This window comes from Mirounga angustirostris, unplaced genomic scaffold (assembly GCF_029215605.1).
Source record: "Mirounga angustirostris isolate CCGP_5_RB_7025 unplaced genomic scaffold, mMirAng1.0.hap1 SCAF_2, whole genome shotgun sequence".
Taxonomy (NCBI): domain Eukaryota; kingdom Metazoa; phylum Chordata; class Mammalia; order Carnivora; family Phocidae; genus Mirounga; species Mirounga angustirostris.
In genome coordinates, this window is record NW_026991710.1 from 153,910,124 (window position 1) to 153,936,610 (window position 26,487).

At 50.5% G+C, this 26,487-nt stretch overlaps 1 protein-coding gene across 1 annotated transcript in view; it reads right to left on the bottom strand.

Moving 5' to 3' along the window:
• Window positions 1-6,542: 6,542 nt before the first annotated feature.
• LOC123847784 (L-gulonolactone oxidase) overlaps window positions 6,543-26,487 on the bottom strand; it is a 31,896-nt gene continuing 11,951 nt past the window's right edge. The window contains exons 6-12 of the mRNA XM_064585349.1: window positions 26,116-26,301; window positions 16,374-16,481; window positions 15,389-15,465; window positions 10,284-10,433; window positions 9,296-9,460; window positions 7,969-8,059; window positions 6,543-7,268 (exon numbers count right to left, since the gene is read on the bottom strand). Of these exons, the coding sequence (XP_064441419.1) occupies window positions 7,140-7,268; window positions 7,969-8,059; window positions 9,296-9,460; window positions 10,284-10,433; window positions 15,389-15,465; window positions 16,374-16,481; window positions 26,116-26,301 (906 nt within the window). The 3' untranslated portion in view covers window positions 6,543-7,139. The remainder of the gene's footprint in view (window positions 7,269-7,968; window positions 8,060-9,295; window positions 9,461-10,283; window positions 10,434-15,388; window positions 15,466-16,373; window positions 16,482-26,115; window positions 26,302-26,487) is intronic.

The window sequence follows — 26,487 nt, forward strand, 5'->3', positions numbered from 1 at the left end:
TACTTTTTATTTTCTGATTATGTCACTAGCTTCTGGCAGCCACTATATCCAAATGTTGCTTCTTTTTATGCAATCTACTTCACACTGTCCTAGGCTAGCACCTTAAAAGACAGACTAAAGCTGACTCCAAAGTTTGCTGAGCCCATGTGTCTATCCTCTTTTCCCTTTTGCTCAGTGGCCTTGTTGAGGGTGCTTGGATGTCTCTCCATCCCTGACAGGAGTCCTAGCCTGAGGCACTCCAGACCAAGGCAGGGCACAAGATCACCAAGGTGCAGGGCTCAGATGTGCGTGGGGAATTCTGGCAGGGAGACGATGGCTAATGAGCCCTTGGTTTCTGGCCTCTAGGAAGCTCGTGGCAAAGGGGGAGCGGGGCTTGATGTTCTCAGAAGAGAGGGCTTGGCACCTGACTAGCAAGGGGGGAGTGCCACCAACCCTGCGGTTAGACCCTATGGTGACCCTCGGTGTCCTTCTGCCAGAAAATTGTAATAAAAAATAATCTCTGCTGGGCGCCTGGGTGGCTCAGTTGGTTAAGCAACTGCCTTCGGCTCAGGTCATGATCCTGGAGTCCCGGGATCGAGTCCCGCATCGGGCTCCCTGCTCAGCGAGAAGCCTGCTTCTCCCTCTGACCCTCCCCCCCTCTCATGTACTCTCTCTCATTCTCGCTCTCTCAAATAAATAAATAAATCTTTAAAATAAAAAAATAATAATCTCTGACACCAGAATTATGCAGTGTATGGCTTGTGCAACTGTACTAGTACCCCTGGGCCAGCCAAAACACTTCTACCACTTGAGCCAATTGTTTCATGTCATCTCATTAGGTCCCACAGTTACTCTCCAGGCAGGGGTTATTTCCCCCACATTACAAAGGCTTCCAGGAGTAGCCTTCATTAGAAAAGCAGAAGGCCTAGATGAGAGAACATTGACCGTTGTTCCTCATGGCCCCCAGAGGCTACTGAAGGGGACCTCAGGTTGCCCACCCTTCACCGTGAAGTGGCGGGGAATAGGGGAGGGGAGGGAGCCAGGAAGCTGCCCATGTGTGCAGAGCAGAGCTCACCACTAAGTGGTGGGGTTGGGGGTGAATGAAAGGCCATTTAGCTCAGGCTTCACTTTCCCAAAGGGCCTCCAGATGGGCTTCGACATCATCCCCACTGGGGTTACACTTTGGTCATGAAGTTCTAGTGACAGGATCAAAGGAAAATGCTCATCATTTAACAGTACCATTGTCTCATCCAGAGCGGGCTGGAGGCTTCGATGCTGGCAGGGGCTTAAGGAGGACACAGGGGCTGCTCTCCAAGGGTGCCCAAGTGAAGTTCAAAGCCAGCCCAGGGAGACCATCATCTGGCAGTAGCCGTCTCAGTGATCAGAGCAAGATACCACCCTGCCTCAGATAACCTCAGGCAGCTTGAGCATAGAGAGTGGCGGGGCGGAGGGTCCAGAGCCAGACCGTGCCCATTCCCACTCTGCTCTGGACTCTCAGAACCCGGGGTGCAGGGGGTGTGGGAGGGGAGTGTGTAAGAGGGTGGAGTGTGCCCCTCACCTCCTTCGCCCCACCTCTGATGGGGGAGGGGAAGAGTTTTGATTACGATGTTAGTTGACATTCTAGAGTAAAGAAAACTGGCTGTTTTCCGAACTGTGATGTTTCCAGAAAGTCGAACAGTGTGATTGAGATGTGATTTAGTGATGGGAACAGTCCTTAGAATGAATACGATGATTTCATGTTTGTGCCCCTAAATGAGTTGAAACTCCACAATGGACAGATTCCAGGAGCTCTTAGCCACGATCAAGCACGAGGCTCAGACTGGAGCCCAGACCTGGAGTGTGCCGGGGAGAGGGCATTAGCAGTGAAGGTGCAGAGAGAATGAGGACCATTTATTCACAATCGTGCGGCTGGAAAGTGGCAGAGTTGGGACCGAACTCGGGTCTAATTCCGGGGCTCGCGGGGACCTCACCACCACCTTTTAGCGGCTCGGGCCTCCCACCTTAATCTCCTATCCAGACCCAGCATTGCCTGTCATTTGCTAGCTGTAAGAGAGCAGCTCGGCAAACCCAGGAAATATTAAATAGTTCTAAAGACAGCGTGGGAAGGACTTGGGTCGGCAGATCTGATTGATAGAACCGATGGTAACCGATGATTGGCAAATCAGTTAGTGCACAATCTGTAAAAGCCGGACCTCAGGGAACAAATGGACAAGGTGAATAAATGGACTCTCCATATGCCTCTGGGATATTCTCAACCCCTTGGTCATAATCCTCCTCGTTTATGACATGGCTCAGAGCAGGGTGGGCAACAGCAGCTGGGCCGGTTCCCTGATGGTCAACAGTTGCCTTCAGCCCATCTGGGTCACTCCAGGGTCAGGGAGGCACTTACTCAGGCTAGGAAGGGGACGGAGAGGATAACCCCATTACCGGACTGCCCTCATTTGTTGCCTCCAGCAACCCAGGAAGCAAAGACGCTGACCTTGAACTAGTACCAGACATGCGCCCACAACCTCCTCTTGATCTCAGTCCCTCTCTGGTACCCAATCCAGTAAAAACTAATACCTGACTCAGTCTGACCTCAAAGAAGGCACGTGTCGCAGGGGTGGGGTGACAGGTGGACCACCTACTTCATTCAGCCTTATATCCACAAGAAGACTTTGGACCTCTTTGCATATGACTTCACGTATATAAAATCAGAGATGAGGGCGCCTGGGTGGCTCAGTTGGTTAAGCGACTGCCTTCGGCTCAGGTCATGATCCTGGAGTCCCTGGATCGAGTCCCGCGTCAGGCTCCCTGCTCGGCAGGGGTCTGCTTCTCCCTCTGACCCTCCCCCCTCTCATGTGCTCTCTCTCTCTCATTCTCTCTGTCTCAAATAAATAAAATCTAAAAAAAATAAAAAATAAATAAAAATAAAATCAGAGATGAGCTAACAGCGTCGAAGGACGGTATTCATTTGCCAAACTCAAGCCTGCATCCAATCGCCAGCCCACCTGCATGGAGTGCACAAGCTGTTGGCCTTTAAAATAATAGCCTGCAATGATCTTGAACCCAGGACAGTGTTAGCCAGCTCTACGTGTGTAAAGACATTCATTTGTGGATGTCAAAAGTGAAAAAAAAAAAAACCACATTTTGATAATTTTCTGGAAATGTCTAGATGTCACTTGATCTTCTGAAAGGACCTGCCACATGGGGGAGAAAACCAGGGTCAAAACCAAGATAAGGCAGTCTTTACAGCTTTGTTCAGACCCTGCCTTATTGCATTGCTTCCCTTTTAGTCCGGGGGGGGTCCCTCAAGGACCCTTGGGATTAGGGTGCTTGTAGCTATTTTTCCAGCTTCCACTCTCCCTTCCTTGGATAGCTCTTGCCTTTGGCCGTATTTTAGTAACTGGAGACCTACAAGTGAGATCTTCCTTGTAGGGTACCCAGATACCTCTTCTAAATTTGAAACCTAGGGTTGCATAGAGAACCCTTCCCTCTCAGCAACCCCCAGTGGCTCCCTTCCCTCAGGGTCTGCTCCCTTCCCTGTGGTGTTCCTGGCCCCTTTAAAGTTGGGGACTAGCCCACCACCCCTGTGTAGGCCAGGCACAGGTTGCTTTGTTTCCACCTGGGTACCTTGGCTGGTTCTGGACAGCTGCCACCAGGGGGCGCCATGAGTCCCTGTTCTGGGGCTGACTGTGCGTGCGGACCCTGCGAGAAGGACCAGTTCTGTTGCAGCTCTATCGGCCAGGTGGCCAGGCGGGTGGGCTTCACTGTCCCCTCCCTCAAGTCAGCCCTACCTATGCACCCCCTTGTCTATCTTCTTGCCCCTGTCCATGCAGGTGGCCAGGTTGACTCAGCCAATTTGGCGTTGTCCCCGTGCAGAGACTCCTGCAAGTGAAGTGAGGGGGCATCTGTCTTGGGCCTTTAAATGTCTCACATCTTTGCATTTGGGGAGACTTTCTGGGTGGAGGTGCATCCTTCTGAGACCCCCAGAGCTCACGCGGACCCCTCCCATTCTCAGCTGTGCCCCTGTGGGGCGAGGGGCCAGGTGGCCACCCCGAGGGGAGAAGCCGCCCACAGTTCAATTACTCCACTTGGTAAGATTTGCACCTTCTCTTTTGGCTGGTGAGCTCACACCCCAAATTCAACCTCGAGAGCCCTCATGGCCCAACGGTGGCCCTGATGTTGTGCCATAATGTAGCTTCCCAGGGGCCCAAGGGAGACGCCATTCCTCAACCTTCCATCTGTCTCTTGAGATGGTGTGGGCAATCACCGTCCACTGTTAGAAGCCCAGCGTCAGAGCGCAGGTTTGGGGCCTCAGCACCCGTGATTTTCCAAATCTCTTGAGATGAGAGTGTTTGCCACAGAAGGCAGAGCTGGCTTCTGCGACCTGAGGCTTCCACTGGGAGAGAAGAGAGGCCAGCCAGTGGGAATCTGAGACATAAGTAGCAAGGAGGAAATCGGGAAGGAGAGAAAAAGTGGATCTGTATCAGCGATGCCCTCAGGAGCCCAATTTATGGCTTGCGGGACACAACATTCAATATCGAAAGGATTCTGCAATGATAATTTTTGGGGAAGGATGACCTTCAGGCATCCGAAGATCCCAAATCAAAGGAAGAGTAAATTATATTCATCAAAAGCCTGAGCCAGAAAAGACATCTGAGTTCTCGGATAATTAGAAAGTCTATTTCCACAACATTCTTTTGCCCTAGCATTCCAGGACTTGAAGTTTTACTGCATCTCAAGGTTTCAGACTTAAGACACTGCACTGTGTGTCCCTCAGTATGTGCACTTCTCCCGCTGCAGAACAAACGTGTCACTCTTTCCTAGAGTGGAAATGTCATTTAAAGATTTGGAAAGTAAAATATTACTCAAAACTTTAAAACACAGTTACATAATGAAATAGAATGCAACATCTGTAGATTTTAGAAATGAAATTCAAAAAAAAAAATAGAAATGAAATTCAAACTCTCAAAAATGTAGGGCTGCAAGACAGACCTCAGTTGAAAGGTTTGAAGACACTGCTCTTCCTAACTTGCTGTGTGATGTTGGACAAATTCCTTCACCTCTCTGAGCCTAGGTTTCCTCCTCTGTAGAACCTGAGAGTGATTGGATTTCCAAAGCCTCAGAGTTTTGCCTGCTATGCTTTTCTTTTTATTAACTTTACTCATTCCTTATGTATCGGTCAGCGTCCTCTGGAGAAACAGAACCAGTGCACAGTTCATACCCATTCAAGAAGTCAGCTATTATTTTCCCAGGCCTGAAATCCGTGGGGCAGCCCCACAGTCTGGAAACTCAGAAACTCTTGAGGCAGAATTCATTCTTCTTCCAGAAACCTCAATTTTTGCTTTTAAGTCTTTCAACTGACTGCACAAGGCCCACCCACGTGTTTTAGGGTAATTTCCTTTACGTCAAGTCACTTGATTGTAGGTATTAACCACATGTACAAAACATCTTCAGATCAATTCCTAGATTAAATAACTCAGTATTGGAGTGTGGTTGACAACATAAAACGAGCTGTCACGCCTGTCATACACACTTGGGGGGGCCAGGGAGGGCACTACCTGTGTGGTGCTCAGAAGGACCCTAAGCTTAATTCAACCATCACCACCATCCATCTCCAGAACTTTCTCATTGTCCACGACTGAAACTGTCCCCAGTTAACTCCCCACTCCCTCACCACCAGCCCCCTGCAACCCCCATTCCCACTTTCCAGCTCTATGAATCTATGCTAAGTGGGATCACACAGTGTCTTTTTGTGCCTGGTTTATTTCATTTAGCATGATGCCCATGAGGTTCATCCATCTTGTAGCCTGTCAACATTTCCTTCCTTTTCAAGTGTGACCACTACTCTGCTGTGAGTATACTACCCATTCTACTTATCCATTCATCTGTGCACAGTTGGCTCGCTTCTTCCTTTTGACAATTGTGAATAATGCTGAACATGCTGCACAAATCTGTCTTCAAGTCCCTACTTTCAGTTTTTCTGGGCATATACCCAGGAGTGGAACTGCTGGATCATGTGGAACTCTGGTTTAATTTTCTGAGCACCCGCCATACTGTTTTCCAGAATGGCTGTGCCAGGTTATGTTCCCACCAGTGAAGCCCAACAGTTCTTCCCACGTCCTTCACACTTGTTTTTTTAAAATAATAATGATCCTAATGGGTATAAAGTGATATCTCATTGTTTTTGTTTACACTTCCTTAATGATTAGTGATGTGGAGCATCTTTTCTTGTGCTCATGGGCCATTTGGAAATCTTCGGTGACGTGTTTATTCAAGTCCTTTGCCCACTTAAACATTTTTGTTGTTGAATTTTGAGATTAGAGTATCAATTTCTTGAGGCCAGGAACTGTTTTACTGTCCTGTCAATTCCCCAAAGCACTTGACACCCTAGTAGATATTCAGTGAATATTCACAAAAGAATGGCCACAGAGGCTGATAGGTCAGAGGCCAACTGGAACTAAATTTGTAAAAGGATATGAAGAACATTTTCCAGGCAGGCCCAAGACCATTACCTCTGGAGGGAAGCCAGGAAACGAGTGAGGCTCCTGTTCCCAAAGAATAACGTGGAGATGAAGAGGTGGGGGGCAGAGTGAATAATTCTTGGTCTTTATTTAAAGGCGGCGAGGAGTAGGCCCACTCCCCACACATCCCCTGAAATAGACGTTTGAAGGTCAGGTGATGGAAGTCAGGTGGACAGACAGAAACTGGGAGAGGGCAGCCCCAGAGCACTTGAGAAACCCTCAAAGGTGTAGGAGGAAGTACATACGACAACTGTGCCCAAACACATGTTATTAGGGGCCCGGGAGTCACAGACCCCTAGCTGGAAGGCAGAACCCGTGAATGACCGAATCCCCAAACTCTTAAGCATAACATTTTGGGGTTTCTCTATTTTCTGGGAAAACAGAATGTGGTGACTGTAGGTTCAGGAAAAGGGACTGCCGCATATAAATGAAGTCCATGGAGACTTGGGTGCTCTTTTTGTGGGGTTGTTGTGAAGATATAGAAATTAGGAAAACAAGGAGCCCTGCGCAGATCCAGGCTCATGGCTGGGGGTTGGTCGGCAGCAGAGGGCCCGCAGAGAGAGGTCTGCTCCCCTCCAGGCCCGTGGGACGTTGAGCCTTCAGCTTCACTGGAGGTGGGCCTGAGGGATGAGATGGGGTGGGCTCACTTCTGCTTCAGTAGAACACCTTCTCCAGATACGCATTCAGGAACATCCCGGTGGGGTCCAGCTTCTCTCGGATGGCACAGAACTTCGAAAAGGCTGGGTACATCTTCTCAAAGTCCTTCCGGGTGCAGTTGTGGGCCTGTGGAAGCAACCAGACACAATTGGCCTTATTCCCTGGGGCTGGCATCTCAGTGGGGCTGCAACCGGGCAACCCTGAGTCTGTACACCTGCGTACACGACACTCCTATCCCCGGACACACGCGTGCGTGCAAAATGCACCCCTACCTACCCGTGCACGCATGTGCACACACACATAATGCAGAGACCCAAACAGGAGAGAGGAAGTTCTGGGAAGGTAAAGAAGGAAGGTGTTACAGTGTTTACATGAAACTCTGCATTCCCTTTGGCACCCCCCAGTGTGAGAGTGGAGAGGGCTCTGGTCCCAATTCTACTGCTAATTAGTAAGTCAGTCTCATCATCTCTGAGAGACTCTCAGTTCCCTATCTGTTAAAGGGGTTCACGGACTCCTGCCTTATCCTGCTCATGGGGTTTCTATGGGAATCAAATGCGATTTAGGATGAGAAATTTCTCTGAACACTCCAAGGGAGTTGTCACAAGTACACCAAGTACTGAGCTGTTGGAACATGGATGCAGGGGGCAGCTGGGTCTGGGTAATGCGGTGGAACCCTTCCTTCCTGTGACTCGCTCAGCCCCTGGATCCCAATTTCTGAGCCTTGGGCAGGCCGAGGACCAGGGAAGAGAGGCACCCTCTGGGAACCCCCAGCTCACAGCGGCTGCCCAGCCGAGGGCCCCGTGAGCCTCTCGCTGGCAAATCCTACCTTGGCCCAGTGGGGCCTGCCCCCGACCTTCTTCATGATGGTCTCGTAGGTCAGCCAGTAGTCCAGCCGGGGCACGTCCTTGCCATAGGGCCTGGTGGGGAGCAGAAGGAGGTGAGGCCCTGTCCCTGCCCTGAGCATCTCAGCACAGTAATGTGGCACCTTCTCCCTGCCAGGCCCAGCATGTGGTTTAGAGATCAAGCCGGTGGCTCGGCCCACAGGACATGGACAGCAGTGCAACCTGAGGGTTTTTGCGCATTGCTCATCACCAGAGGGATTTCATAAAGGGTTGCTTTCTCTCACATATTTTATAGCTGGCATTGAAAATTACCATGAGTTTAAATACACATACACACGAACACATCTTTATGGTGTAACATATAAAATATGCCATCTTCTTTTTTAATGCCATGGAAGTCTTCCTTCCTTCCTTTGAGAGTAAGAGAGAAAATGGGGGAAGGGCAGAGGGAGAGGGAGAGGAGAGAAAATCTCATCACCTAGTCAGTCAGTCCTCACTGCCCAACCAAGTCAAACTTACTGACAGAAAAAGTCTAAGTCAAAACTTCTCAAAATTCAAATAAACACGATGCATACCCATGGCAACTTTCTTACTTCTGATTTGCATTCACAGGTACGGAGCAGACAGACAGAGGGACAGACAGGTAAGGTTGAGCCAGAAGTCTGTCCCTGAGTGAAAGAAGCTGCTTCCCACTCAATGCATCTTTCCAAAACTCTCTCTTCTGGCTTTTCATGACACCTTTCTGGAACAGTGCATTCTTTCATCTTCCCTAGGCATCCTCTAGGTTTGAGGTTTTTACAAGCTGGAGAAATACATCATAGTAAGATTCAAGCTGGGCAAAAGCTATTTTTTCTTTTGCGAGGTCAGAAGAGGGCTATTATCAATGACAGGTGGGAAGAGGAGGCAGAAGGAAGACACATTTTACAGGACATTTTTTAAGAGATGAACTTCTTGAACTGTGCATGTGTCCATAAGCCTTCTCCTGGAGACTGCTATGTGTAACTAACTAGGAAAAAGATAATGCCGCTGTGAGCGTTCGGTATCTGCACAGCACCTGGAGGTGGTGGTCTGGATGGGCAAATGCATCCAGGTGGACAGCTCGAATGCAGCATGATCCTCTTTTCTGCTAAACCTAAACCTGGCCTCAGAATCCTTCTCAACACAGCGTTCCAGGCTCTCAGAACCATCAACCAGTGTAAGCACACGAGATCGCACGCCTGAAAGATGGGGGAGCAGAGGGGTCCTTCCAAAGCGGAGGGGCTGCCTCCCGCACCCCAGCCCCAGCCCCACCGCTCCCAGTGAGCCGGTCACCTGTACATGATGATGTTCATGTAGCAGCTGTCCCTCTGGAAGCAGGGGCTTAGCAGGATGTCATCCCCGCGGGTGAAGCGGACCTCCACGGGGTAGTGGGCCACCATCTTGGGGTGGGCCTCCAGCATGGCCTTCAGTTCCAGCAAGGCCTCCTTGGTCTTCTCTCTGCACTCGGCCGGGGGGACAGAACCCAGACCTCAGGGAGGGGTCTCCGGGAGCCCTCACACAGGGCTCTGCCAGGCGCCCCAGCCTGCGCCGGGGACGGGGGCTCCCTGCGTGGAAGGAGGCCCACGCCGGTGGCTGCTAAGGAGAGCCTGAGAATGGGTCTCCTGGGGAGCTGCTATGGCTCCTGGTTCGGCCCTGGACCCCCACCCAGTCACGGGCTCCCCTTGGGGGTCTGGCCACAGCTGTCCCACCCCCCAGGCCTCTTCCTTTTCTGACAAAGTCCGATTCTCATACTTCCACTTGTTCTAACATCCCCCCTGGGACAGTAATGCCTCAGGCCTTCAACGCAGTGACAGGGGCATCCCCTAAGCCCTGGGCACCATCACCCCCTTTTCCTGGAGAGAGATAGAGGGAGGGGACCAGTCTGAGACAAAGCTGTCATGAGTTCTGGGGCTATAGACCTAGCTTAGGTCCTCACCGGGCACTCCTCCAACGGCAGAGTACCTGCCCCTAGCATGCCAGGCGGGCTCTGTCCAGAAGCTGGGCAGGAAGGCCCACACTCCAGGCCCATGTGCTGGGACCCACCCCGGGGCTGGAGAGGGATTGACAGGAGAACAGAGGGCACTCTGCGACTGGTGTCCCCTCACAGGAAGAACGGCTGGGTACAAGGGTGCCAGAAGGGGACTCAGCCTCCGGTGTGCCCGCTACTGATAATGGGTAGGGCTGGGAGCCTGGCTGACAGTGTATGTTCCGGGGCTGTGGCAAGGACCCAGGGGGTCTCTTCGACCCCGACCCCCTGCAGCCTGGCCCGCACAGTCCCCACCTGGGGATGGCCCAGTCCTGGACGTGCTGCTTGAAACGACACTCGTAGCTGAATATCTTGTAGCTGAGGTTGCTGCTCTCCTTCTTCCTGGTGAACAGGAGCCAGAAGAAGCAGCGATTGATCCAGCCCACGAGGCCCGGCAGGAAGGAGCTGGAGGGGCAGCACAGAGGGGCAAGTAATAATCATATTATCGGGGCGCCTGGGCGGCTCAGTCGGTGAAGCGTCTGCCTTCGGCTCAGGTCATGGTCCCGGGGTCCGGGGATCGAGCCCCGCATAGGGCTCCCTGCTCCGCGGGGAGCCTGCTTCTCCCTGTCCCTGCTTGTGCGCGCTGAAGAATAAAATCTTTTAAAAAAAAGATAATCCTAGGGCGCCTGGGTGGCTCAGTTGGTTAAGTGTCTGCCTTCGGCTCAGGTCATGATCCCGGGGTCCGGGGATCGAGCCCTGCTCAGTAGGGAGCCTGCTTCTCCCTGTCCCTGCTTGTGCGCTCTGAAGAATAAAATCTTTAAAAAAAAGATAATCCTATTATCCAGCATTTAGTGAGTCCCAGCGGTGTGCTTACAAACCATAGGCTGAGTTCCTTACAAACCTCCTCTACGGACTCTGTCGCTTCCCCTTCCCCAGAGCTCAGAAACCTTCTTGGGGACGCAGATGTGGCCCCACGTCACCCTCCCGACCCTGCTAGAAGCCCCTTCTGGATAGCCCACAGGCATGCCCTACTCTGTCACTGACGACTACCTTGTTTTCAGTGGTTGGGTTTTTTTTTCATTCTTAATTGTGGCAAAAAATACGTTAACATTAAATTCACCATCTTTTTTTTTTATTATTCTTATGTTAATCCCCATACATTACATCATTAGTTTTAGATGTAGTGTTCCATGATTCATTGTTTGTGCATAACACCCAGTGCTCCATGCAGAACGTGCCCTCCTCAATACCCACCACCAGGCTAACCCATCCTCCCACCCCCCTCCCCTCCAGAACCCTGTTTGTTTTTCAGAGTCCATCGTCTCTCATGGTTCGTCCAGCCCTCCGTAAATTCACCATCTTAAGCCATTTTTAAGTATGATGCTGAGCAGTGTTAATCATATTCACGTTGTTGTGGAGTGAATCTCCGGAAACTTGCAAAAGCTGAAATTCTGTCCCCAGTAAACAACTCCCCATGCCCTTGTCCCCCTGCCCCTGGCAACCCCCATTCTGCTTTCTGTGTCCATGAATTTGACTGCTCTCGGGGCCTCACACAAGTGCAATCGTACAGTATTTACCTTTTGCTACTGGCTTCTTTCCCTCAGCATCTTGTCCTCCAGGTTCATCCATGTTGTAGCCTGTGTCAAAACTTCCTTTTTTAAGGCCGAGTAACATGCCATTGTAAGTAGAGACCACATGTCGGACCCGTGGGCTGCCTCCACCTTTTGGCTAATGTGAATAATGCTGCTGTGAACATGGGTGTGCAAATCTCTCTTTAAGTCTCTGCTTTCAATTCTTTTAGATACATACCCAAAGGGGACACAGGCCCTGAGGCTGGTTGCGGGGGCCTGTCCAGGCACCCCGTTCATGAACCCAGTTCCTGCCCGCTCGGGCTCCTGCGAGCTGAACTGGCTCGAATCACGTCAGTGGTAGTTCATGCCCTCCTGGAATCACTCAAGACTCCTGGTCACAAGGCTTGGTCTGGCTTCTCCCTGCCTGTGGGTGGCTTCTGCTTAGAGGTACCCTCTCCAGACACCTGTCCCTGTCCCTTGTTGCTTCCCTGCCATCTCATTGCCTGTCAAAAATCCATCCCAGCTGCTCAGAGCACCTCACGGGGGGTACAGATAACAGCAGACTCAGGGCCTTTGCATCCTGCCCCTTGGATGGGGCACCAGAAGCTATTGTGAGAAGGGAGGGAAGTAAGGTCTAGGGAACACCTTTCATGCAGACTCGATATTGACTCCTCCAAACAACCCAACTATTGCTGGAGGCTCTACTTTATACACGGGTAAGCCACAGCTCAGAGAGGCTGAGTGATTTACCCAGAGTCACACAGCAGGAATATGAAGGGGTGAGGATCAGAGTCCAGGTCCACTTGAATCCATAGCTCATGCTCCTCCCATGGTCCCAAGCTGCCAAGTTTCCTGGGACTCAGAAAGGGTACCTGGGTACATGCCGCAGGGGCGGGGTGGGAGAAGGATGTCGTCTGTTTCAAGGCAGATGCTCTCTGGTGTCTCAGAGGCCACCTGGCCGTGGTGGGGCTTCCAATGGCCCCTGGGCACAGGGTATTCTAACCAGAGGAGCTGAGCTTGGCCTCGGCCCTGGCTCGCCCTCCAGGGACCTGTTCCCAACGGACAGCCTGCCTTTTTGTCCTGGTCAGCTCTGGCCACCACCATCACTCCTACAGTGGACCATCACTGAACTCCTCAAAGACAGGCACCAAGCTTTTCAACTGGCACTTCTTTCTTTCTTTCTTTTTCTTTCTTTTTTAAGATTTTATTTATCCATTTGACAGAGAGAGAGAGCACAAGCAGGGGGAGTGGCAGGCAGAGGGAGAGGGAGAAGCAGGCTCCCTGCTGAGCGGGGAGCCCGACGTAGGGCTCGATCCCAGGACCCTGGAATCATGACCTGAGCCAAAGGCAGTCGCCCAACCGACTGAGCCCCCCAGGCACCCCTTTATTTGGTGTTTCTTACACAGATATCCCGGAGCCTCCCGTAAGTGCCAGGCACTGTTTGGGGCACTGGGGACAGAGTGTGATGGGACAGACAGGGTCCCCGCCCTTGCAGGGACACAGTGAGTCTTGTTGAAAGCAGCCATTAAACCACCAAGTACAATCTGTTATTCACTTCTCATTCCCGCCCCTTCGGGCACACAGCTTAGTGAGCGCCGCAGAGCTGCCAGGGTGAGACGGGTGGACAGGTTTCCAGAAGCAGCTAAGCCAGAGCCACATGGGCTGAGCTCGGAGGCTGCGAAGCTCTCACAGAGCATCCACTCAGGCCCGAAAGGGGCAGCAGTGATTTAGAGACCAACTTATTTGGGTGCTCACTGGGCTCGGGCTCCCTGGACACACACACAGAAAGCTGCTGAGAGGCCATGATGGAAGGTGGAGAGAAAGCCTCACCCAGCATTTTCCACACGCTCCCATCCATATTCTGCTGGAGCAGTGGCCCCCAGGCGGGCTTCCTCACGGCTCCCTGTCCCTTCCCTGCTCAGATGCAATGAGTCCTGGCTTGCATTTCACTCTCTTAACACCTTCCAAGCAGTTAGTCACCCTAGCGTGGGTCCCAGGCGGTGTCACCTGTAGCTCCCCCACCCCAGGGGAGGCCAACTCTTCCCCAGATGCCCGGATGCAGACCTAGTCCAGCCGAAGGTGCCGAAGGTCTCAGCTGCATCCAGCATCTAGGACTGACAAGAACTCCAGCTAGTTCCGCACGTCCTGTCATCAGTCCCACCCTTGATGGGCTTTTATGCCCTTTTGTTAGGGAAGGATTTCTTAATAAGACACAGAAGTCCCCAAGGTGAAAGAAGAGATGGCTAAATTTCACTATATTAACATTAAATACATCTACACATCAAAAAAAGAAAAAGCCATAAAAGTGAAAGACAATACAAACAGGGAGATGTTGCAACACAAAAACTGAGTGCCCAAAATATATCAATAAAACCTTACAGGACAGTAAAAAAAAAAAAAAAAGTAGCCACCAAATTTTTTAAAAGGGCAAAATACATAAATAGGTGCTTCACAGGCGAGAAATCCAAAGGATCAATAAAATGAAAAACTGTGCACCCGTATGAGTAAGCGTGGAAATAAGAATTCAAAATCACAGTAAGATACTATTTAATACATGTCACGTGAAAATGTAAAAGCCTGACAATTCCAATTTTGACTGGCTTGCGGAGCAGAGAGAATCTGATAGTGCCCAGCGAGGTAACTTGGTATATAACCACTTGGGAGAACAATTGGATTTGGGAGAACAATTGGATCTGATTAAGGCTGAAGATACACTCGATGGCCCAGGAATTCCACTGGTGAGTATTCCATGCATGACAAATCCCACTCAGGACAAAAAAAAGAAAAAGGGGCACCAGAAGCAATAGTTGAGACCGTTCACAGTAATATCGTTTGTAACGGAAAAAAAAAAAAATCCTGGAAAGAACCCAAATAGAATCTGAGTATGGATAAACACATCATGAACAGTGTAATATGAGTAATTAATAGCTATCCATATCAACATGGGTAATTGTCACTATTGAAGCTGAATTACCAAATCAAATTATTTCAGGATTCATAAAACTAAAAAGCAAGGGAATGATAAGCATGAAGTTCAGGGCGGTGATTACTTCTTAGTAATCCCTTGGAGGCTGTGATTTGGGACTTCACAAAGAGCTCTCCAATTTTATTTGTGTTGTTTCATTTCTTAAGCTGGTGGTAACCACATGGGTGCTTATTACATGATTTTTTATACTTTATGTTTTCTGTATTATTTTGCATGTATAAACTATTTCAAAAAATTATATGACGTCATTCCATGTCTTGGCTGGATGCAAAGTTACCATTCAAGGCCCCATGAAACCTTCCCCATCGCTCAGAGTTCCATGTCTACCGGCAGACACGGGGCCTGAGCATAAGCACAGATTTTAGGCTGGGAAGGAGGTAGAAAATAGGACAATATGAGAACATTTACATCATCTGGGGGCCAGATAGTGGAGCCTGAGCATTGGTATTTTTTAAAAAGCTTCTCAGGTGATTTGAATGTACAGGTAGGGTTGAAAATCACTGATCTAGACCCAGGACACAGAACCAACTTACATGCATAAAGGCCAGGGTGTCCTTCTTCTTCTTCTTCTTCTTCAAGATTTTATTTATTTGTCAAGAGAGCACGAAGCAGGGGGAGCGGCAGGCAGAGAGGCAGAAGCAGACTCCCCGCTGAACAGGCAGCCCGTTGTGAGACTTGATCCCAGGACCCTGAGATCATAACCTGAGCCGAAGGCAGCCACTTAACAGACTGAGCCACCCGAGCTGAAGGCAGCTGCTTAACCACTGAGCCACCCAGGTGTCCCCAGGGTGTCATTCTTCCGATGGACCACATCCTCAATAGCATATAGCAGATACTGGAAAAAGGTACCCTTGCATTCCTACCTGACCCAGAGCAGGAACTCCAGTAAATAGAATCCGATGGCATAGTCCCAAAACCAGCTGGCAGAAGAGGAGGGGGGCTGGGAAGAAGAATCTGTGATCAGTTCAGGGCCAGAGCTCAGCTGCCTTCATATATATATAAATACATATACATATACACTTAAATTTGTTAGTTACCATAGAATGCATTATTGGTTTCTGGAGTAGGAATCAGTGGCTGCCTTCTGACCTATGCATCACAGTGTTCCCTTGAGAGAGATGTGTCCCAGGAGTGGCTGCATGTGTGTGTTTGGGGGGGGTGACCCACCTATCAGGACAATTGAGAGCCTCACTTCTTGGTGACACAGCCAAATCTCGTGCCCCTTTCATTTCATGTGTATTTATGTATGTATTTATTCTGCACAAGACAAAGATGTACATCTGTCCCTCCTCTTCTGGGCCCATGAGGCAGGCGTCCAGCGAACCCCTTGCCAGCCCCTAACACACAATGAGTGTCATTGCTTTTGCTTGATTTGTCCCATGAACATTCATCCTAAGTGATGGCTTTGTGTTCTGCCAAGAAGCAGCCCATTTGCTAAGGGGAGAGACAACACTATTGATTCCTTCACTTGTCCGGTTGGGGGTGGGAAAGATGGGGGTGTTGGAGGGAAGGTGGAGGTGTTATTAGGTGGTTAGAGGTATAGCCCAGCCGCCTTGAACTCATCTTATCCTATCCCGTCCTGCCAATACTTCTGCTTCCCTCTCCCACATCTAGGCTGTCTCTTGACCTCACTCCTACACATCCCTACCTGTGGTCACATTGCACCCTTATGGGCCAACTTTCCTTCCTCCTTCCACCCTCCCACCTTTTCTGTTTCTGTCCTCATGCTCAGTGATGTTCACTCTTGCTTTCCCTCTCACACCTCACTGATCATCGGGACAATGACAAATGTCAGCCACCCTGGGAACTGCAGGCTCTGTGTAAGGATGGGAATGATGCTGTTGCTACCTTGTTGGTGTGGTCCTGGTAGATGACGCTGACGTTCTCGCTGTGCGGGAACCACAGGAAGCGAAAATATTCAGATTTCTTCAGGTGGCTGTCCAGGTTGTTAAGAACCTGACCTCGGCAGGAGAAAGGGAAGACTGTGTTAGTTACAGGATGATGGTGGGAAAGTACTGGGAGTCAGGGCCTGGGGGTGCATCAGTTTCTCCCCGTCAAGAGAAAATACTTAAAATTGTCCTAACATTGTCAACTGACATGGAATGTGGTTTGTAATATGCCAGACATTAAAATGGTCCTTTTGCATGTTGACTTCCCCAAGCAGCTCAGAGGATAGAAATGATTTCTTATTTGTCTTGGCTGGAACAATTCCTAGCCATATGAGTTTGGGTGAGGCACCTAACATCCCCGTGCCTCAGGTTCCTCATCTATAAAATGGGACTAATACCAATACCCATGTCGGGGCTGGTATAAAGATGAAACTCACTAATGGTGTCACAAACATGGTAAGCACTGCACATGGTAAGCAACTGCTGCTGTTGCTGCCCCCGTATTGTCATCATTGTCATCACCATCATCCTTGTCACCATCATCCTTTATCCCCATAATGCCTAACACATCACAGGTCCTTAATAAAACGGACAGAAGAATCCCGCTCTACTACGACTCATCATTGCACTCCTGGAGATGACACCACAGAGCAAACCATGTCTCCCTAAAACCCATCAAGCAGACACAGGACAGTTTCTGAGACAAGGGTAGATAGACTGGGGCTTTGACAGGGAGCTGGGAGGTGGAGGAAAAGCACCAAGTTCTGGATTTGAGCCCTGCTCTGCAGCTTACTAGCTGCATGACCTTGAAGGAGCCATGTACCCTGAACTTTGGTTTTCCCACCAATAACAGGTGAGCATTTGTGCAACGAAATGACAATCTACATCAAAGCTCCTAAGTACAGTGACTACTATGTGGCATGTGCCGAAGGAACAGTTTGGTTCTGGATTTGATCAATGCTGGGACACACACATCGATATACCAAGTCCTATTCCCCCAAAATTCCCTAGCTGTAACTTACAGAAGCCCTTTGAGGCCTGTGGGTTGCATCTTCCCATCTGTAGAATGAAGACAGTAATACCTTTCCTTCCTTCCTTCCTTCTAGGGCTGTTGTGAGGAGCAGGGGAAATCATGGATTTAAAAGCATTTTATAAGCTGGAAACTCACCATGTGAGTGAGGGAGGACAGAGTGTCAGGGAAAACAGGAAAAAAAAAAAAAAAACTTATTGACCAAACACACTGTGGGGACTTTGGTACCTAGCATAGACAAATGGCTGGATCCAATCATGCGTCAATACAGTGTCTATAAAGAGTTTGGTGAGCTTGAGAGAGGCTGGCCACATCTGATCAGCAAGCAAGGAAGGTGAAATCAAGATGAAGCACTGAGATGAACCCATCTAGAACTTCAGTTTGGCGTGTCTGAGAGCAGTGGAACTTTGGAATTCTGGGTCTTTGTCATGACTGTCAGGGAGGCCCCCCGACTTGCTAACCAGTGCATGGTACAGTCAGGGGTACAAGGATGGGTGGACGATTGTTGCATTCAAGCGGCGTGGCTGTCATCCTAACCCTCCCCCACCCCACTCCGACTCCAACCCGTTGGTCCCCTGTCGTATTTCTTCCAATGTCTCCCCAGCTTCCTCTTGTGACCCACTGCTGCTGCTGTGATGTGGTACATGCCCTTCTTAGCTGTCAACCGTACTCTTGCCCTGGCCTCATAATATCCCCCCTTTCTCATCTCTCCAGACAACATCTCCAGAGAACATCCAAAGCACAGCTCAGAAATCCCCAGCAGCTCTTGATTTCCTACAGAATAAAACCCACACAACTTTGTTCAGCATCTGTGACCTCCGTCCACGAACACCGTCCAATACAACGGCCCCTGGCCACAAGTGGCCACTGAGCACCTGAAAAGTGACTTACCTGAATTGCGATGTGTAACTGAAATGTTCCTCATAAAGCCATCTCCTCCCATTCTAAGTGGCTTCTACCTATATTGCATCCATCCCAGAACTGTACTGTAGTTATTGAAGCTTCCGTCTGTCTCTGAAATTGGGCAACCTTCTCTTGTACGTCAGGGACTATCTCATCCAGCTTTGGCTCCCCCTGCTAGAGCAGAGATCAGCAAAATTTTTTGTAAAGAACCAGATAGGAAATATCTTAGGCTTTGGGGGCCATATGGTCTCTGTTGCAACTACTGAACTCTGCCGTGGCAACATGAAAGCAGCCACGGACAATACATTAACAATGAGCGTGGCTGTGTGCCAATAAACCTTTATTTACAGAAACAGGCAGTGAGACAGATTTTGCCTGTGAGCTGTAGTTTCTCAATCCCTTGCCTTAAGCTGCCAGCACAATGCCTTGCACAGAAAATGTTGGAGTACCCTATCCCTCCATATTTGAAGAGGAAGGCCTTTTCTGCTATGCTGGAGGCCCAGGAAAAGTTTAGGATGAAATCTCAGGGCCCCCGTCGTTATCACTTCCATCCTGACAGGGTGTTGGACCCATGGTCCAAAGGCTCTCAGGTAGGAAGCCTCTGGGCAGAGCTGATTTTCCCCCTGGGAGAGCCAAGAACACAGCCTGCTGGCTTGGCCTGGAGGAGTGGCTGGGACACTGGAAAGGAGAAAACCCCCCAACTCCTCATGGTTTGCATCCCGGACCCTCCCACTCTATTGCCCAGAATCCCAGTAGTAAATGTAATGGCGTTTTCAGCTTCCTACCTAGAATGGAGTGATGAAGAGTCAAACCCCCATTACATTTTGGGCCTCTCCTTGCCATTGTTTTCCTCCCTGCATGAGAGAAACAAGACTTATCTCCCCCGCCCCCCCCACTCACACACATAATTATAAGCTTCTAGAGGCATGAACCATTCATAATCAAGCTCTGGACTCTCCATCGCCCCTAACTGAGCACGAAGTGGCTGCTGAATGGTGGTGGAACGGTGACCCCCACCCCTACACACACACTGTAAATTAAACTCTCTCCTTCAGGACCCACAAACCATCCTAACGAGGAGGATGGTCCCTAGGATCATGGACTTCCTTGATCTGACTTGTGTTTCCTGGGAGCACTAGCACAACCATCTGGGTCCCAGAGGAACCCCTCCCTTGGCACATTACTGACATGAAGGGTTCTAGAGGTTGTTCCCCCCCGGCCCCCCCCACCCCGATTTAGATGTTGTGACACTGCTGAGTTGGCTTTTGGGAACTGGCTATCAGGCTGTGAGCAGAGGTCTCCAAGTTGACTGGGGTGGGGGGTGGCTCTCAGCCTCAGCGGACAGCCACACCAGGGAGTGGCTGTCATCCGGATGCTGCTGACCAGGTCGGTGACACGCTGGGACCAATCCTGCTTCCTGGGCTGCTGCAGGCGGGGGGATGTGGCAGCCAGCTGTCCTTATCACATCTCATTATGCTTTGGGGGGCATAAAGGGCAAAAAGGTTGACAACAGTTTCGAAAATCTTCACGCCTTCGAACTGGTTGAGATCCCATACCGACCAAATGACGGGAGTCTAAAATGCTGAGACTTTGTCAAAAAAGTTGTGAAGGCTGCCCCTTTCTTGGCACCACGAAACTGGACGAGCCAACTTTCCCTACCCCACCTGCCTGCATCTGGATACACTGATTGCAACTCTCCCTGAGGCCCAGGAATGACCGTTTCCCCTCATACAGCTTTGAGCAGCATTCAGAAATCATGTTGTAATGTATTTAAGGGACTCAGTAATGTTGTATCTGAGATGGACCACCACACAGCATGGTGGGAGGAGATGGGGTAAATCCCAGGAAGGATGGGTTTTTAATAAATTGCTGATCAACTGACCTTGAGTTACCTTGTATTGAGTACTGCCATTATTTTGTGGATGCTGGGGAACAAGAGGCCTCAGATAAAATCCCGGCCCTCCAGAAACGAATCACTGAGCCGCAGAAGGGGGGGAGGGACATTTCAAGAAGTGGTGACATGTCCATGAGCAAAGCAGTGTGACCAGCACCCCTAGCCTAGAAAGTACAGCATTGACTGGGATTCTGGGCTCTACCCACACAGCAGGTGTCTCTGGGTAATATTCTCTGTGAGTAAAGTCAGAGAGAGGAGGCATTGGGGGTTCCTCTCTCTGACACTCTAAAGAAAAGCAAAGGGGGTTCGCCTGCTGTGTTTCCTTGAGTCCTGACATCCCATGGGGACAGTGGAGCTCTTATCCCCACCACAAAGGTACGGAATCCAAGCTCAGGGAAGTGAGGGGACTTCTCCAGACCCAGACAGGGTCAGTGGAGACACCAGGCTTCAAACCTGGTGGTGTGACTTGGACAGGTATTCCCAACCTCTACACCACACCCCTCATGCTGGGTGTATTTGGGCTCTTCTGGAGATCAAGGCTGGAAGACCCATGGTAGGTTGTATTTATAGACACGTGCTGGATGGAAGGCAGGGAAGGAGGAGAAAAGGGAAGGAAAGACATGTAAGGGAAGGAAAAATGGTGGAGCAGCTAGCTCTTCAAACCCAACTTTATGCACAAGAAGCAACTGTCATTCTCCTTTGTCCTGGCTTCCTGTCATCCTACTCCTCAAATGCTCCTCCTGTAGCTCAGGACCAGCCAACCTGGTGGCCTTGGCCGTCAGGGACAAGCCCGTGCCCAGAGAGGACATGATGCTGGGGAGCTGCCCAGACATAGAGGTAAACACTCAGGGCAGCAGTCTGCCACCCCAGTGGAGGTGGGACAGTTTCCGGGAACCTAAATGGCCAGAAATTACGGGTATGGGTTTGTTTCCTTTGAGGGGAGCAAGGCCGTGTTGTGTGGCTCTCTATATCCACTTAGCTCTTCTTCCTAAACATTCAAAGCCTCTCGAAGGTGCCCTTTAAAGGCTGCTTTGAGCGGAGAGAGCAAAAGCAAATTGAATATGGGGCCACTTATTGCACACAGCCCTTGGAATAAATCACAGAGCTGCAAATGCCCCTGACCTTCTGTGGCAGTCCTTTGTTTCTGGCCTGAGAGTGTGGGGAAGGCTGTGGGTGGAATTTGATGGAAGCCGATGATGGGGCTTCTCAGAGAGCCAGGCTGGCTCTGTTGCCCTGTAGTTCACAGAAAGGGGGAGATCCACAGAGAGCTTGCTGCTCCATGAGCCCTCTCGGGGTGAGCTGGGGTCTATGCGGGAGCTGTGGGGGTGTTCCTCACGGGGCTCGTGCCTTTCCCTGGGGGTAGGGCCCAAGCACTTGCTCCAAAGGAGAGAAACAATAATGCCAGAGGTGACCCTTGCCTCCAGGGTGTGGCGAGCGGATGGGGGGAGAGCTTCGCATCCAAGCACTGCTCTGACTTACAGAATGTCGGGGCTGAGAAAGACGTTAGGGGCCATCTGCTTTGACTCTGCTTTTAAAAGGTAAAGAAATTGGGCACCCCAAATGTGAGGTATTTGCTCAGTCAGGGTGGCAGGGGACCCTATTCAAACAGGGTAGCAGCACAGCCAGATGGGGGCCCTGCCTCCCTCCCTGGAGACCTTTCATTACATCCTGTTGAGTGTTTACTGCCGTGTAACTGTGTGTGTGTGTTTAGGTGTGTCTGTGTGCGCCTACTTTGTCTTTTAGGGGAGGAGACTGCAACTGCTATTTCTCATGTGTCATCATGGCTTTTCAAAATCAAAGAAGTTGGAAGCTATGAGAAGAATGTAGCCCATTGCCTAGAGTCACTTAGAATTTTCAAGGATGTAGTGTCTAAGTTAGAAGTCTCCATGTTGAGGTAAGTTAAGGCAAAAAAATCCTTGCCAGCCAGCGTGTGTGTGTGTGTGTGTGTGTGTGTGTGCATGCATGCACGTGCATATGTGAGCGTGTTGGGGTAGGGGAGGACGGTCTGAGATAGGCTCCACTAGAACCAGGACTTGGCTGTAATCAATCCTAGTCAATCTCAGCTGGGTCAGAGGAGCAGCAGAAAGAGAACAGACCAGGTATTAGGAGACCAACCATCTACTCAGCTACAATATCCTAGTAGGAACCTGAGGGCCAGTCCTACTGGCAAAAAGCAGCATTTTTTTTTTTTATCTCTGGGTCAAAACCTTCAGCTTAACAATTAACAAGTGCTAACCTAAGTGAGAGGTAGGAAATTAGATTCAACAGCAGAGGACATTACAGCCCCTTTCTGCTTGAAAGTGGTCTGTGCTGCCCATCTCCCTTCCTCGTTGGTGATGCTCATCCATCCCTTAACCTGCCCCATGCTCCCCACTGAAACCATCCTCACCAAGGTCAGCTACAGCCTCACGATGACCAGACCAGTAAACACTCCAATTCCCCATGGCCTTGGACCCTGTTGACCGCTCCATCCCAGACACCAGGCATCCCTTGCCTCTGTGGTCATCTTCTCCTCATTGGCTTCATTCCTCTATAACCCGTCCTCCTCGGTCTCCTCCTTGACACCTTTCCATCTTCTTTTCCGCTCCCTTATCACCCAAACTCACTGTCTCTGGGTGATCTTGCCTACCCCATGACCACCTAGGGGGCTGAAGACCCCTACTTTGGCCTCGAGTGTGTACATCCCACATTCATATATTGAAATCCTAACCTCCACTACCTCACAATAAGACTATATTTGGAGACAAGGACTTTAAAGAGGTAATCAAGGTTAAATGAGGTCATTGGGTGAGCCCTAATCCAATATAACTAGTGTACTTGTAAGAAGAGATTAGGACACAGATATGCATGGACAGGAAACCATGTGAGGACACGCAAGATGGCGGCCATCTATAAGCCAAGGGGAGAGTCCCCACAAGGAACCAACGCTGTAGACACCTTGATCAGCCTGTGCTATTTGTTACCGCAGCCCTAGCAGACTAATACAACCCCCCAATCTCTACCTCCAGCCTCTGCCTCCTGAGTTCCAAACATGCAAAGCCAGCTGCCTTCCCATACCTCCACTTGAGGCACCTCAAACCTGAGTTCCCAAACTAAGCTCATCATATTGCTCCCCATACCTGTTGTGCTTCCTGGATGCTCCACCTCAGTGGTAACACCATTTCTGCCTCCTGCCTCCGACTCCCTCAAACCCACACTCAGCTGCCAAGTCCTCCTGGTTACTCATCTTAAGTATCTCTTGAATTTGTGCCCTAAAAAAAGTGGGCTTGGCTCTGTATTTCAGCCCCTTGAGTACCTCTCCAGTCTATACCCACTCTACCTCATTCTCTTCCAAATCTCCCTCCCAGAGCGTACTTTGGCCAAAGCGCTCTCTGCCAGGCTCCCTTGGGACTTGACAGTTGTTATGAACCATTTCTTTAGCTCCTGTCCGGGCCATCTGCACTGGCTACTGTCTTCAGTTTCAAGCCCTAGAGCAGGCTGCCTAGTCTGTTGGTCCTGGAGCCCCAGGTCCAACACACCCGTGCCTTTGTTAGCCATGTCAGCATATATGGTTAATCTCAGAGTGGGGACCAAGATGATCGATCTTTGTAACCTCCCCCTGCACACCTTTCTGTAATTCCCTGTTAAAAATGCTTTGGCTGAAAAGACTGGAATGCCTGGTTCAGAAGCAACAGGGATGAGGGAAGTTGGAGCATCCGTGATCTCCTCTGCAGCCAGTCCAGGGGCAAGACAACCTGGAGGGTACAGAGGATGGATGGTGGCAGATGCCAAGGGTGGGGGGAGAAGCAGACTGCCACTGGGTCCATTGAGGAGAAGAAAGGGGTACCCAGGCTTCCCAGCTGAAGCCTGAGAAGAATGCGTGGGTTGTATCTCAGTGGGGGTCTGTGCCACATCTTGCTGCATGACCAGGATGGAGGGGTCACCCCTCTAAGTAGTACAGAAGGGAAAGCCTGAGAATACTAGAGGCAAGAGGGCTGAAGGGAAAATCGATCTTTGCAGTGGGTGCTCAGAATGTTATTCCATGGCCTTAGGAGTTAGCCCTAGTGTCATATGAGTCTCAAATGCTGACCCCACAGGAGGCCTCAATCAGTATGTCTGGCACTGAACAGAATGTAGGATGCTTTCTGAACCCTACTTGGGAGTGAACAAGGGGTCTAGACCTGCCCTCTAGTGGTGGTCCGGAAGATTGTAGCTGGTTGAGGTAGGCCTAGGTGGCCCCTAAGATCTCAGAGTCTGGTTCCAGGCAGAGTCATGTGGACCTCCAGCCAGACCCTTGTGGGACTTCCTAGCCACACCTTGTCCCTGCCAAACAATTCCATGAAATGTCCTTGTCCCAAACTAGTCCTACTTTCTTGGGCCAAGGCATCAGGCAGTTCGCTTGCCAATTACTGTCCCATCAGGCTCACTATTGGTACTCCAGGGATCGATGCTGCCTCCCCTAGAGCTGTGGAATCACTTTTTTACCACCGACTGGGAGTTCTGGGGATAAATTCCCACCAAACACGATGCCTCTTAGTAGGGGACCTTCTGGATTTAAGGCCTTTGCCTTGTGGCTTCATGCATTAGAAATTTTGAGGTCAGGATTTTAGACCTGGTAGTAAGTAACAATATTTTCCTTTTATCACTGACCAGGCGCCACTGGGGACATATTTTAATACTGAACTAGGTAATTTATGTGTGTTACCTGATTTCATCCTCAGACTCAGTACTTTAAGGTAGGTATTATTAAACTCTTATTTTGGATGAGGAACTAGGGCTTAACAAGGTTCAATGATAGGCTCAAGGTCACAGGTGAAAAGTGGCAGAGCCAGCATTCAAGGCCAAGTGAACTGGATCGCCAACCCCACCTTACCCACACTGGGTCAGTAGGGCTTACATCATTGCCTATTGCAACTGTGCAGAGGGTCTACTCATCTTGAATGATAAGGTGACCATGGAGGAACTCAAAGACCAAGGAACTTGGAACCATAAATTTGAGTCCCATAGCTTAGTGATTACCAGGCATTTCACGACTGCTGCCTGCTACCCATCCAGCCATGCATCCATCCGTGCATCTGTGCATCCATGCATCCAATTATCCATCCATCCATGCATCCATCCATCATCTATCCAGTCAGCCAGTCAGCCAGCCAGCCAGCCAGCCAGCCAGCCAACCAACATGCTTTTCATTCATTCCCAAAACATTACGGGGCGCCTGGGTGGCTCAGTCGGTTAAGCGGCTGCCTTCGGCTCAGGTCATGATCCTGGGGTCCTGGGATCGAGCCCCGCGTCCGGCTCCCCGCTCAGCGGAGAGCCTGCTTCTCCCTCTCCTGCCTGCCACTCTGCCTACTTGTGCTCTCTCTCTCTCTGTCAAATGAATAAATAAGATCTTTAAAAAAAAAAAAACATTGCTGTGAGTCAGAAGTCATCCTTTCTGCCCTCCATCATCTAGATCCACATCCCCTGCATGTGACCTTAGGCAGCCAGCCAGACGGAAAGTTAGCCCACCCACTTGGTTGTGAAGAAGCCATTGTAAAGAGAATCCTGGGTACCTTCTATCGCTCAGTGCAGTTGAGAGTTAATGCCTTCTCAGAAGCAGTCAGCTCATGCCAGCACCGTATCTCCCCCGGCAAGTCTCTACCCAACCTCCCTTCTCGCCCAGACATCTGTCAACCCCTTGCAGTTCCTCTGAGCTTCACTGACCTGCTCAGAAAGGGACCTGGCCACAGTATCCTTGGGCCAAGGAAGACCTAGAGAGGTCAGCCCACTCCCCTGTTCAGGGGGCCTGCAGAGCCCCTCCCCCCTCCCCTGGGGCTGTCAGTGGAGCATGGCCTATTCGTCAGCATCCTCCATTTATTTTGGGAGGTTGAGCGGTGGTGAACAAGATGCCCATACCTCTTCCAGGGTTGAGGGGAAGGAGATCTCCTGCAAGTGGAACTGGGGCACACACTGCAGGGTGATGGTGAGGATCACTCCCAGGCAGCCCAGGTGCATCCTCGCCGCCTGGAACACCTCTGCGTTGCTGGACTCGGAGCACTCAAGAATGGTCCCGTCGGCCGTCAGCAGGGTCAGCGCCACCACCTAGCCATGGGAGAAGAGCACTCAGAACCCGGGGGGGCATTTCCCGTAGACACCCCGCTCTCTCTATCCTGGAAGTGAGGCCACGTGGTGCCTATCCCCGGAAGATCAATGCCATCTGGCCACAGGGCTACGGGGCAAGGAAGGGTCTGGCATCAGCCCCCCGTCTCTTAGCCTTGGCCCCCATTT